A 13,377-nucleotide genomic window follows, 5' to 3' on the forward strand; every position below is an offset into this window, starting at 1 on the left:
CTGTAAGAGATTTTTTTTTTTTTTAAGTGGAATCACTAAAACAGTCATTCAATATCTGTTTTGCAGGAAACATCCCTCTTTTATTCCACTCACAGAAATAAGTACATGACATAAAGCACATACAACATGCAGCAATGTCATATATATGATAGTATCATGATACACACAATGATTCAGTCATTTTGTCCACGCTGGATCAGTTCAATGCAGTAACAGCAGTAAGCATGAAAAGACTGTACGTACCCATTCGGACGTCACACACTGTAACAGGGTTTGATGCTTGTTCTGACTGTACACAGCAGATGCTTTTTCAAGTGATGTCTAAATGTCTTCTCTCGTAGCCTGACACGATAGGACTAATAAACCTGGGCAGTACCTGGATGAAGATATAACTAACAAAGGTTGCATGAGCATAATTTTTCTTTCTTACAATATGACCTATATAAGTCAGCATACACAGCAGTAGCTGAAAGCCATGAAGCAGGATTGTATTCCTGGCCTTTGTTGCATCTCCATCCTCTTTAGCAGCTTTAGCAGCAAAGAAGATCTTAAAGTACGTGTAGAAGATAGTGAGCCAAACACCAATTAGGGAAATTGTGTAGGAAACATCCCTCTTTTTTAAACTTATAGGGTGTCGGAACAGGTTATCCCGCTCACAAAAAATAGTGGAATGGAATAACCGCGCAGGCTCGGTTGCCATAACAATAAACACATCCGGCAGCGTCGAAACTGCACTCATGGCCCAAATCCAACCAATCAGAATGTATGTTCTTTTGATTGTGCAGAAATCGGCGTGTCGCAGTGGTAAACTAATAGCGATGTAGCACTCCACTGCCATTACAGCTAAATTTAATGGAGTGTTGAAGGTGGTGAAAAAGGCAAAAGTAATGAGGAGGCAACAGAAGGAGGCATTAATTTTGTAGAAGAAATAACTAAAGACTAACAGGCTGATCGTTACAGTGAGCTGCAACATATCGTTCAAGACCAGGTGGATGAAGAGGATGTAACGAGGATTCAGGTAAAATATCTGAAAGAAAAGAAAATCAGTCAGTGTCACTGTTTGATTCTCTTAGCCGTCCATGTCTTTCCACTACAAATAACAATCACTGATAATTGAATGAAACGATGATAATAATAGTGATAATAATAATAATAACAATAATAATAATAAAATGTAAATAAAAGGCCTTAATGCAGATCGTGAAATTATAATCCCCATTGCTGGTTGATAAAATTACAACAATTACACAAATAGCAGTATTTATTACCAACATAAAAACACAACAATTTAAGATACATATAGAGAGTTGGGGCTGCACGGTGGCGTACTGGTTAGTACTTTCGCCTCACAGCAAGAAGGTTCTTGTTTCTAATCCCGGTTCAAACCAACCAGAGCCTTTCTGTGTGGAGTTTGCATGTTCTCCCCGTGTGTGCGTGGGTTCTCTCCGGGTTCTCTGGCTTCCTCCCACAGTCCAAAGACATGCAGAATGGGGTTAGTTTCATTGGAGACATTCACGTTCGTCTCTGTATGTGGCCATGCGATAGGCTGGCGACCTGTCCAGGGTGAACCCCTCCATTAGCCCAATGTCAGCTGGAATTGGCTCCAGGCCCCCCACGACCCTTAAATGGATAAAGCGGTATACGATGGATGGATGGATGGATAAAAGATTTTAAAAGTGGCTCGTCATGTCCCACCTGTAACTGTGGCAGAAAATAACAGTCTTACAAATGAAATGTTTTATGAAAAATTTGAGTTGTGTTTCAAAAAGGGGAACGTTTTTTTGTTCTCGTTGGTTATTTAGCACAGCAACATGAACTTTGCTCTTGTCCAGGGTTTGATGCTTGTTCTCACTGTACACAGCAGATGCTTTTTCAAGTGATGTCGAAATGTTTTGTCTCCTCGAGAAAGAAGGCAAAATATTTAGTTTCAGACCAAACTGTAAAATATCCAGAAATGTATTAATGAAGTCCTTACAAATCCTAGGCCTCCAGATGAAGAACACTAAAAATTGACTTTTCATTGAAGTAGGAGACGTCATGTCTCGAGCTTGTAAACCTTTTGACAAATTACATGTTCATAGATTCCTGGAGAAGGAAGGTATTTTTGAAAAATCTATTAAAATTTGTTTAGATTTAGAATTTCTATAGTAGAATCAGCCACAAATGATTATTCCAAGGAGATTTAAGAAATAAGTCGAATAACCAGTAAAAATTAATTCGTTCTTTATTTGTTTAAAGAGCAAAAACAAGGATTGGATTGTAAAGAGTTTGTGTAAGTGAACTACACACACATACAAAAGCACTGCAGTCTTTATCTTGATGTCTCTGCTAGTATGTAATGTGTTTTCTTTTCGTGTCCTTTAATATGAAGCAGTTAAAGTAAAGCAGGAGCATATTAAAACAGGACTTCATCATGGCCTCTTTAAGATTTTTCTTTGCGGATGAGTGGTAGTGCTTGTTCTACAGAGCAGATATCTTTTCAGGTACTTCCTGAAAGTCTTGTCTCGTAGCCCATAAACAACCGGACTGACGAGTCGAGGCAGAACCTGAACAAATATGGAGATGCTGAAGCGAACGGCCATCACCTCTTTTGGGAACATGTATGTGACACTATTTATCATGAGATGGAAAACATAGGTGAGCATACACAACAGCAGCTGGAAGCCGTGGAGGAGGACGGTGTTCCTTGCCTTCTTGGCATCTGTATCCACTGCCTGTGCAGCGAACAGGATCCTGAAGTATGAATAGAAAAGCGTGAGCCAAACAATGACCAAAAACACATAGTTGTATGTATCTCTCTTCTCTTTGAGACTGGGGTTCCTGAAAATGTTGTCCCTCAGGCAGAACACTCTGGAATGAAAGAATTCCACGGACTCTGTGGCCAAGGTGAAAAATAAATCTGGCAGCACTGAAAGTGTACTCAGCACCCATATCACGCCGATCACGATATACGTCTTCTTGACCGTACAGATCTGGTTGTGGCGGAGCGGGAAGCATATGGCGATGTAACACTCTACTGCCATAACGGCAAGTGTCAGAGGATTGTTCAAGTTCGAAAATATAGCAGTCATGAGCAGAACTATGCAAAAGCACACATTGAGAGTGAAGACGATGTAACTCATCACATGCATGAGGGTGAAGATGGTCAGCAGGATTATATCATTGATCACCAGATGGATGTAGAGGATGTAGCGAGGGTTCATGTTGAAAACCTGCAGGGGAGCACAGCAGTGATAAGGAGACAAGAGGAAAAGAACAGACACAGTGCAGATGATTACATGAGACACAGTGTGGTGTTTATGACTTAAGGGATGAAATGAATGAGACGAGAATCAGACCTGGTGTTTCTTGAACGTGTGCACAAGGGTGCTGTTGATGTAGACGATGGAGATGCACAGAACCACAGTGATCACATTCTTGGTTATGGCTGTTTGTATGTTGTCCCGGCCGGAAGGCACTGTGGAATTTCTGCCAGCGTTTGAAAGGCTCATGGCTCTAAGGACCCGAGTCTGTCAAACCTGTTTCATCCGAGACAAATCTTATTGTAAATTAGAACAGAAAAGAGTTTTAGCCTGACTGATTCATCAGCTGCCTTTCACAGATAAATTGGTCCCAGCGTTATCGTATTTTACAGAATAAACAATAAAGAAAAGATGAGCCTTTATGTTTATATTTTAAATGTAAAAATATCTTAATTTAATTCAATATATTTCACTGTATTTGTGTCTTAACTTTTTTTTTAATACCCATTTATGATATACATTTTGACATAATATACATACTGCTGCTTTGAGTGTTCTAGTGAGCCATAATGAACAAAACCAGCATCCTGAATCAAGTGTGTCTGAACACACTATATGAAAACAATGAAATCAACAAGGTTCAAAACAGGTTTCTGAGAAATATTGTATGATAATAGGTAAATAAAAATAAAATAAAAAAGGACAATGATCAATATACTGTCTCCTTATGCACACTGAATAACAGTGAAAGAAAAGCTCACCCACCTTGGTGTTGGTCACTTACAACAATCATACGTACCTTAAGTCTGATGTCTTTTACAACACTATATATATAGAAGTTACTGCAAATGTCATGGGATCAGGAACGTGTGTGTGTGTGTGTGTGTGTGTGTGTGTGTGTGTGTGTGTGTGTGTGTGTGTGTGTGTGTGTGTGTGTGTGTGTGTGTGTGTGTGTGTGTGTGTGTGTGTGTGTGTGTGTGTGTGTGTGTGTGTGTGCGCGCGCGCGCGCCCGCCCAGTCAGTTAAGGGTCAGCAAGAGTCTGCCTGTAACTAGAGTCTGACCAATTCATCAGTTGGCTGATTTGAGCTGTTCACAAACATCGATATCCGTGATTATTAGTCAATATGAAAACTTTTATTTTACACAACAAACAATGCAAACAAAAAAAAAAACTGCATTTCAGGGGACTGTTAGGCTTTACTGAGTGACATTCTAGGTGATAAAATCTATAATCAATATTTTTTAAAATTAAAATGTAAGAGATTATGTATCTCTCTTAGTGATGAACTCAGAGAATTATCAGCTGAATTTGCAGCTCCCCATTTACGTATATAAATACAGATACACATTCATACATACATATGTATGTATATCTATAAATGTATAATTCATGATATAATGAATATATATGAAAATCGCACATCGATAGGACTCTACATGATTTATTATAATTTTGGCTTTGTGTAACCTTTCGATTTGTGTGTGTTAAAAAACAATCAGCTGTTCTTTATCACGGAGGGATTTATTATATCTACAGGTAACTGTTATAGTTTCTCTGACTCTTTAAATACAGACATTCTACAAACATTTCTTGTATTTCATTCAATTTATTGTAAAGCCCTTATCAGTATCATCAACTGTATGTGTAATGTATAAAATATGACATTACAATGTAGATTAGCTGGAGGTTTTAATGATCACATGAAGGCCTGTCACCTTAACTACTTGCGATAAACAATATTATCATAATTTCAAGGACATGTTTTGAGACTGAATCATGTAAGCTTGCAGTAAAGGCCTATTGGTCATTGGGTGTGAAAGTCCTACACAATTTGTGTTGCTGCTGTGAGAAATGTTACCCAAAGTTTAGATTAGCGATAAGTCCACAGACAAAACCAGCAATTTGAAGACACGGTGCCTTTAACAAAAAACAAAGAAATCCCTATTTTCTGACATTTTATAGACCAAAGTAATTATAAACCCGTAATTTATTTATCATGTGACGAGAACAGATGAGAGGATAGAAGCAGCAAGACTTGTTAACATTCATTCTTATGTCAACAAACACACATATTAATGTCGTATGACGAGTCGATAATCTGATTATAGTGACAGGCCTAATCACATAAGTAGTTAATTCTGCTGCAGAAGCCTGCAGTCTGTGGTTCATGCTTGAATTGGTTAAATAACCAATTATTTAAAGTTTGTTAATTAATGATTCCATGAAAGGGTCAGATTGTTTTCATTCTTAGTGCCATTCATACCTTGAAATCTTTATTTAAAATCGTTCTTGTTGGTTATTTAGCACAGCAACATGAACTTTGCTCTTGTCCAGGGTTTGATGCTTGTTCTGACTGTACACAGCAGATGCTTTTTCAAGTGATGTCTAAATGTCTTGTCTCGTAGCCCGTACACGATAGGACTAATAAACCTTGGCAGTACCTGGATGAAGATATAACTAACAAAGGTTGCATGAGCATAATTTTTCTTTCTTACAATATGACCTATATAAGTCAGCATACACAGCAGTAGCTGAAAGCCATGAAGCAGGATTGTATTCCTGGCCTTTGTTGCATCTCCATCCTCTTTAGCAGCTTTAGCAGCAAAGAAGATCTTAAAGTACGTGTAGAAGATAGTGAGCCAAACACCAATTAGGGAAATTATATAGGAAACATCCCTCTTTTTTAAACTTATAGGGTGTCGGAACAGGTTATCCCGCTCACAAAAAATAGTGGAATGGAATAACCGCGCAGGCTCGGTTGCCATAACAATAAACACATCCGGCAGCGTCGAAACTGCACTCATGGCCCAAATCCAACCAATCAGAATGTATGTTCTTTTGATTGTGCAGAAATCGGCGTGTCGCAGTGGTAAACTAATGGCGATGTAGCACTCCACTGCCATTACAGCTAAATTTAAAGGAGTGTTGAATGTGGTGAAAACGGCAAAAGTAATGAGGAGGCAACAGAAGGAGGCATTAATTTTGTAGAAGAAATAACTAAAGACTAACAGGCTGATCGTTACAGTGAGCTGCAACATATCGTTCAAGACCAGGTGGATGAAGAGGATGTAACGAGGATTCAGGTAAAATATCTGAAAGAAAAGAAAATCAGTCAGCGTCACTGTTTGTTACTCTCAGCCGTCCATGTCTTTCTACTACAAATAACAATCACTGATAATTGAATGAAATAATAATAACAATAATTAAATGTTAATAAAAGGCCCCAATGCAGATCGTGAAATTATAATCCCCATTGCTGGTTGATAAAATTACACCAATTACACGAATAGCAGTATTTATTACCAACATAAAAACAACAATTTAAGATACATATAGACAGTTGGTTTCCTACTGAATACACATGATGTCAGCTACACATTGGTTGTCGTTGAACACTTCCGTTCCTGTGAAAGCACATTTAAATCCACTAAATCTGGATTTGGATCAGCACCAAACCGCACATACTCATAGATGACAGTACAAAAATATGCCTTTTCCCCCCAAAATTTCCATTAATTATTCAATGGGAAAAATGCCTCAGAATGTTAAAAAAAAAAAGAAGATCTCTCTATGTTTGTAAAAGTGATCAATAAAATTCCTGGATCAGCTCCTTTGTCCGGATCAAAATTTATTGTGTTCTTCCTATAAACAGCAGTCCCTTTAAATTGAATCAAGCCACACCAAATCTCAATTTCATGGAAATCTGTTCTGCAGTTTTTGTGTGCTCCTACTGACAAGCAAACCACCTTGTCGTAGGTAATACCGACAAAAACGAAAAGAAAACATTCTGACCTGGTGTTTTCTGAAGGTGTTAATCAGTGTGCCATTGATGTAGTTGATGATAAGGCCAAGAGCCACAGCAATCACATTTTTGGCTACAGCTGAGCTCAGAGACTCTCCATAACTCTGACTCGACACATTAAAGTTGGAAATGGAAGAATTCATGGAGACGATATGAGGATCCTGTCACCCTCTGTTACAGGGAAACATTTAAAAATATTTTAATGTCATGTTGATTTTGAACAGCCAATTCAAGTTTTAATAGGTTCTTCTTTGTACCAAAAATTTTCTTATTTTCAAAATGTTCACACAATTGCAGCAATACATTGGTCAATTATACATACACAGTAAAGTAAATCTGAAACCAAACATTAGATAACATTAGAAGTAAAGAAACCTCAACTGCAGAGCCAGATGCTGAATAAAATATACAATATACATGAAGAAAACACATGGAGATTTCCATCTATATATCAGATAGATGCTGAATTTAGGAAATCAAAGTAATTATTGTAAGTTAACAAGTGCTGTACAGAAGTATTAAATGCATTTACAGTTAAAAAGGATTGCAGTGCTATAAACAACATAATGATAAAATAATAGTGTGATAGCATCAAAACCTTTCCTACCTCCGACGGTGCACCTAATTCACCAGACATCAACTAAGCCTGAAAGCAGATTGTTGGCTTTATATCAAGCTGCATGAGTCCTGCATAACGTCAAAGATTATGTCATTGTGTTATTCAGCTGTGTGGGAGTGAACATGAGCTTGTTGACACTGTCAGTCTATTAAAACAATTATAATATTCTGCTTATTTCTAACATATTTGTGTATTCTCTAGTTTTGAACTTTCCCCTCTTTCTAAACTAAAAGACACAGGTGATAAATTAAAGAAACAACCAACATCTAGTGTCTTTGTAAAGTGTTGGGCCACCGTGTGGCTTCAAAACAGATTCAATATGACTTGGCAATGACTCAAACTCTGTGAAATCCAATTTAAAATACTACAATTTAGGATACCGTAATTTCCGGACAATAAGGCGCAGCGGAGTTTAAGCCGCAGCAGCTAAATTGAATGATTTGTACATCAATAAGCAGCACTGGACTATAAGCCGCAGGTGTTTTAATGGTTAATTACCATATGTAAGAGTTCGTGCAAAGAGGGGACTGTCCGGAAAGAGATGGCTGCTTGAGGAAGCTCCCATTTATTAACATTTCAACAAACAAGTTGCATATTTGCATAACGTACTAAAACCACCAAAGTCCTCATCTTCAGTGTCGGAAACGAACAGGCTCAGGGTGGCTTCGTCAGCCACTCTCCTCTCTCCTTCGTTGTCGCTCTCAAAACCAACGAACTCCTCTTCGTCACTGTCGGAATCGAACAGCCTCTGAAGGGCCTCAGCTGAGCCTGTGGCGGCGTCCTCCTCTTCATCATGCAGCAGTCCAGCCTTTCGGAACCCTTCGGTGATCGCGGATGTTTTGACACTCCTCCACGCCATCAGGATCCACTCGCAAACTTGAGCGAAAGTTGCTTTTCGCTGCTTTAACCGTGGACCGCGGACCGGTCATAGAGCCCTTAGAGTTAAAGTTGGTGGACTGTAACCTGTTAGATTTATGAGGTCCCCTAGTGGCCGTTAGCTGTAAAAATCCATAGATTAGCCGCACCGTTATATAAGGCTCAGGGTCGAAAAATGGGGGAAAAAGGCGCGGCTTATAGTCCGAAAATTACGGTATATATTTTTATTCTACATGCGATTGATTAAAGAGATCTGACTACTTCCTTGCAATAATTGCATAAGTTAAACAAGAATAGCTCTCATAGTGCATACCTCCGCCAAGCCCCAACAGTCCCCTTAAATACAGTCATTTTGTATTTTAAAGTCAGAGACAATGCCCCCAAAAAGGCCGTAAATGTCAATTTTAGGCAAAGTGACAAAAAATTTCGCTGAATCTGTGCTAAAATTGAATGTATTTTTTTCTTGGCCCATGTCCCATCCTTCCAAGTTTTGTGCAATCTGTTCAGTAGTCTTGCACAATCGTGCTGACAAACAAATGGACAGAGGCAAAAATAGACCCAATCTCAATGTCCACACTCAATGACTCACAGACTTTGAGGCACGTTCCTGTTAAGTCCGTGAGGGGCTTATTGTGCGTCCACACGGGACGTGACGCAATTTTTTGATGTGGGTAGATTACATTCAAAGTCAATGCACAGACACGACAAGACACGAATTTCACAGCACTGACTCGGGCAAAGGAAATGGTGCGATATGTGTAATGTGAATCAGGCGAAATTCACGGGGCGTCCATCGATCAAGTTGAAATATTTTAGCAAGGGTGATATATTCACAACACGATAGCCAATGAGCGTTGGGATCCTCCCTCCGCACCTTTCCTCAGACGTCCTGTCATTGCATCAGGAATGGAGGATCACTACTGTGTCTGTGTGTGCGCCGCCAGACTAGCTAGTTAGCCCCAATTAGCACAGCCACTTTGTGTAGCTTGCCCAGCGGCACTCCCGTCTGCCTTTTTTTCATGTTTTTTCATGTTTTTTCAACAGTTCATGTTTACCTGCGTGTGTGTCTTTGTCTGCGTGTGTTTGTTCAGATTTGTCAGAGAAAGTGGAAGGGATTGAACGGGCAAACTTTCATGCGAGTGACACAATAATCACAAATGTTTGCTTGTGACCAAACTCGCAGGAGTCGCGAAATTTTGCGTCATTGATGCAGACTTTGTCTGAGGGAATTACCCACAGTTCATAGCGTTGTGATGTGAAACATGGGGTTACCAGGGGGAAGCCAGGGAACGTTTAAAAAAAAAAGAAGGTAAATTTGAACTCAAGTACCTTGGCCGAGTTTCCCATTTTGACCAGCGCCATATTGGCTTTTTTGCAACCAGACTTAGAATTGGGGGCGGGTCTGACTGAGACCTCTCCCATTGCGCGCCCACCTACACCTGCGACCATGCACTGATTGGACGGACCAGCTGTCAATCACAGTATCTACGCTATGGTACTTTATCGTCTATTTTACTCTAATTGAGACCACAATGTACAAAATGAACATTTTGCTGTATTGAAGAAGACTTGAAACTAGCGATTATTTGAGACTATGAACTCCTTAGAAAATACACACTAACACACATGGTGTTTTGCTACAATTTTCAAATATTCCCTGCACCAGTATTGCCATATGTATGATGATGATCTCATTTGTGCAAAAATGTTGCCCTCTGTATTATATGATAGATAATGACAAATATACATGATTTATGATAATTTAGTCTTTGTGTACCTCTCTGATTAGTTGTTTTTTGAAAAAAACGCAAAGAGCTGGCCTTAAAGCGGCAGTAAGCGATTTTGGAGAAAGCTTGTTTCTATCATTTTACAAAACATATATTGCTTTAGAATCGCTAACTGCCCCTTTATGGACTGAGGGAAATATTACATCTTCAGGTAACTGTCATAATTTCTCTGACTCTTTAGATACAGACATTTTCCAAACATTCATTGTAATTAATTTAATTTATTGTAAACTCCTTGGATGGATGGATAAAAGATTTTAAAAGGGGCTTGTTATGTCCCACCTGTAACTGTGGCAGGAAATAACAGTCATTCAAATGTTTTATGAAAAATTTGAGTTGTGCTTCAAAAAGGGGAACTTTTTCTCGTAGCCCATAAACAACCGGACTGACTAGTCGAGGCAGGACCTGAACAAATATGGAGATGCTGAAGCGAACGGCCGTCACCTCTTTTGGGAACATGTATGTGACACTTTTTATCATGAGATGGACAACATAGGTGAGCATACACAACAGCAGCTGGAAGCCGTGGAGGAGGACGGTGTTCCTTGCCTTCTTGGCGTCTGTATCCACTGCCTGTGCAGCGAACAGGATCCTGAAGTATGAATAGAAAAGCGTGAGCCAAACAATGACCAAAAACACGTAGTTGTATGTATCTCTCTTCTCTTTGAGACTGGGGTTCCTGAAAATGTTGTCCCTCAGGCAGAACACTCTGGAATGAAAGAATTCCACGGACTCTGTGGCCAAGGTGAAAAATAAATCTGGCAGGACGGAAAGTGTACTCAGCACCCATATCACGCCGATCACGATATACGTCTTCTTGACCGTACAGATCTGGTTGTGGCGGAGCGGGAAGCATATGGCGATGTAACACTCTACTGCCATAACGGCAAGTGTCAGAGGATTGTTCAAGTTCGAAAATATAGCAGTCATGAGCAGAACTATGCAAAAGCACACATTGAGAGTGAAGACGATGTAACTCAGCACCTGCATGAGGGTGAAGATGGTCAGCAGGATTATATCATTGATCACCAGATGGATGTAGAGGATGTAGCGAGGGTTCATGTTGAAAACCTGCAGGGGAGCACAGCAGTGATAAGGACACGAGAAGAAAAGAACAGACACAGTGCAGGTGATTACATGAGACACAGTGTGGTGTTTATGACTTAAGGGATGAAATGAATGAGACGAGAATCAGACCTGGTGTTTCTTGAACGTGTGCACAAGGGTGCTGTTGATGTAGACGATGGAGATGCACAGAACCACAGTGATCACATTCTTGGTTATGGCTGTTTGTATGTTGTCCCGGCTGGAAGGCACTGTGGAATTTCTGCCAGCGTTTGAAAGGCTCATGGCTCTAAGGACCCGAGTCCGTCAAACCTGTTTCATCCGAGACATATCATATTGTACATTAGAACAGAAAAGAGTTTGAGCCCGAGTGATTCATCAGCTGCCTTTCACAGATAAATTGGTCCCAGCGTTATCGTATTTTACAGAATAAACAATACGGAAAAGATGAGCCTTTATGTTTATATTTTAAATGTAAAAATATCTTAATTTAAGTTCAATATATTTGGCTGTATTTGTGTCTTAACTTTTTTTTTAATACCCATTTATGATATACATTTTGACATAATATACATACTGCTGCTTCGAGTGTCCTAGTGAGCCATAATGAACAAAACCAGGATCCTGAATCCAGTGTGTCTGAACACACTATATGAAAACAATGAATCCAACAAGGTTCAAAACAGGTTACTGAGAAATATTGTATGATAATAGGTAAATAAAAATAAAATAAAAAAGGACAATGATCAATATACTGTCTCCTTATGCACACTGAATAACAGTGAAAGAAAAGCTCACCCACCTTGGTGTTGGTCACTTACAACAATCATACGTACCTTAAGTCTGATGTCTTTTACAACACTATATATACAAAAGTTACTGCAAATGTCATGGGATCAGGAACGTGTGTGTGTGTGTGTGTGTGTGTGTGTGTGTGTGTGTGTGTGTGTGTGTGTGTGTGTGTGTGTGTGTGTGTGTGTGTGTGTGTGTGTGTGTGTGTGTGTGTGTGTGTGTGTGTGTGTGTGTGTGTGTGTGTGTGTGTGTGTGTGTGTGTGTGTGTGTGTGTGTGTGTGTGTGTCCAGTCAGTTTAGAGTCAGCAAGAGTCTGCTTGTAACTAGAGTCTGACCAATTCATCAGTTGGCTGATTTGAGCTGTTCACAAACATCGATATCCGTGATTATTAGCCAATATGAAAACTTTTATTTTACACAACAAACAATGCAAACAAAAAAAAAAAACTGCATTTCAGGGGACTGTTAGGCTTTACTGAGTGACATTCTAGTTGATAAAATCTATAATCAATATTTTTTTTAATTAAAATGTAAGAGATTATGTATCTCTCTTAGTGATGAAGTCAGAGAATTATCAGCTGAATTTGCAGCTCCCCATTTACGTATATAAATACAGATACACATACATACATATGTATGTATATCTATAAATGTATAATTCATGATATAATGAATATATATGTGTTTGTATATATGTTTTTTTTTTAATCCCTTGTATCGGCGCCCAAAAATCGCACATCGGTAGGACTCAACATGATTTATAACAATGTTGTCTTTGTGTACCCTTCCGATTTGTGTGTTTAAAAAAAAAACCCAGCTGTTCTTCATCATTGAGGGATTTATTAAATATACAGGTAACTGTTGTAGTTAACTGACTCTTTAAATACAGACATTCTACAAATATTTATTGTATTTCATTCAATTTATTGTAAAACCCTTATCAGTATCATATACTGTATGTGTAATGTATAAAATATGCCATTCCAATGTAAATTAGCTGGAGGTTTAAATGGTCACATGAAGGCCTGTCACCTTATCTACTTAAGATAAACAATATTATCATAATTTCAAGAACATGTTTTGAGACTGAATCATGTAAGCTTGCAGTAAAGGCCTATTGGTCATTGGGTGTGAAAGTCCTACACAATTTGTGTTGCTGCTGTGAGAAATGTTACCCAAAGTTTAGATTAGCGA

General features: G+C 38.9%; 3 protein-coding genes and 1 pseudogene across 3 annotated transcripts; all 4 read right to left on the reverse strand.

The window, feature by feature from the left end:
- Positions 1-254: 254 nt before the first annotated feature.
- LOC118308868 lies at positions 255-1,274 on the reverse strand (annotated as a pseudogene).
- A 702-nt stretch (positions 1,275-1,976) lies between these two features.
- LOC118308905 (odorant receptor 131-2-like) lies at positions 1,977-3,913 on the reverse strand. The gene has a single exon (XM_047332727.1). It carries the CDS (start codon positions 3,201-3,203, stop codon positions 2,412-2,414), a length of 792 nt encoding a protein of 263 aa, XP_047188683.1. The 5' UTR covers positions 3,204-3,913; the 3' UTR covers positions 1,977-2,411.
- A 1,030-nt stretch (positions 3,914-4,943) lies between these two features.
- On the reverse strand, positions 4,944-9,902 carry LOC118308870 (odorant receptor 131-2-like). The gene is made up of 3 exons (XM_047332556.1): positions 9,870-9,902; positions 7,036-7,149; positions 4,944-6,371 (listed from the first exon to the last, which is right to left on the reverse strand). Exons 1-3 carry the CDS (start codon positions 9,900-9,902, stop codon positions 5,544-5,546), a joined length of 975 nt encoding a protein of 324 aa, XP_047188512.1. The 3' UTR covers positions 4,944-5,543.
- Positions 9,903-10,030: 128 nt separating this feature from the next.
- Positions 10,031-12,411, reverse strand: LOC118308908 (odorant receptor 131-2-like). Its single transcript, XM_047332557.1, has 2 exons — positions 10,685-12,411; positions 10,031-10,057 (listed from the first exon to the last, which is right to left on the reverse strand). Exons 1-2 carry the CDS (start codon positions 11,387-11,389, stop codon positions 10,031-10,033), a joined length of 732 nt encoding a protein of 243 aa, XP_047188513.1. The 5' UTR covers positions 11,390-12,411.
- Between the last annotated feature and the right edge of the window lie 966 nt (positions 12,412-13,377).

This window comes from Scophthalmus maximus, chromosome 6 (genome assembly GCF_022379125.1).
Source record: "Scophthalmus maximus strain ysfricsl-2021 chromosome 6, ASM2237912v1, whole genome shotgun sequence".
Lineage (NCBI taxonomy): Eukaryota > Metazoa > Chordata > Actinopteri > Pleuronectiformes > Scophthalmidae > Scophthalmus > Scophthalmus maximus.

What these genes read in the sequence shown, in the direction of transcription:
- LOC118308908 (XM_047332557.1), bottom strand. Translation starts at nt 11,389, where the DNA reads ATGAACCCTCGCTACATCCTCTACATCCATCTGGTGATCAATGATATA. An exon ending in TTTATGGGCTACGAGAAAAA is followed by an intron (nt 10,058 to 10,684) that starts GTTCCCCTTTTT and finishes GGTCTCAATTAG; the next exon opens with AGTAAAATAGACGATAAAGT.
- LOC118308905 (XM_047332727.1), bottom strand. Translation starts at nt 3,203, where the DNA reads ATGAACCCTCGCTACATCCTCTACATCCATCTGGTGATCAATGATATA.
- LOC118308870 (XM_047332556.1), bottom strand. Translation starts at nt 9,902, where the DNA reads ATGGCGCTGGTCAAAATGGGAAACTCGGCCAAG. An exon ending in AAATGGGAAACTCGGCCAAG is followed by an intron (nt 7,150 to 9,869) that starts GTACTTGAGTTC and finishes GTGTCGAGTCAG; the next exon opens with AGTTATGGAGAGTCTCTGAG. An exon ending in ACACCTTCAGAAAACACCAG is followed by an intron (nt 6,372 to 7,035) that starts GTCAGAATGTTT and finishes GGCTGAGAGTAA; the next exon opens with CAAACAGTGACGCTGACTGA.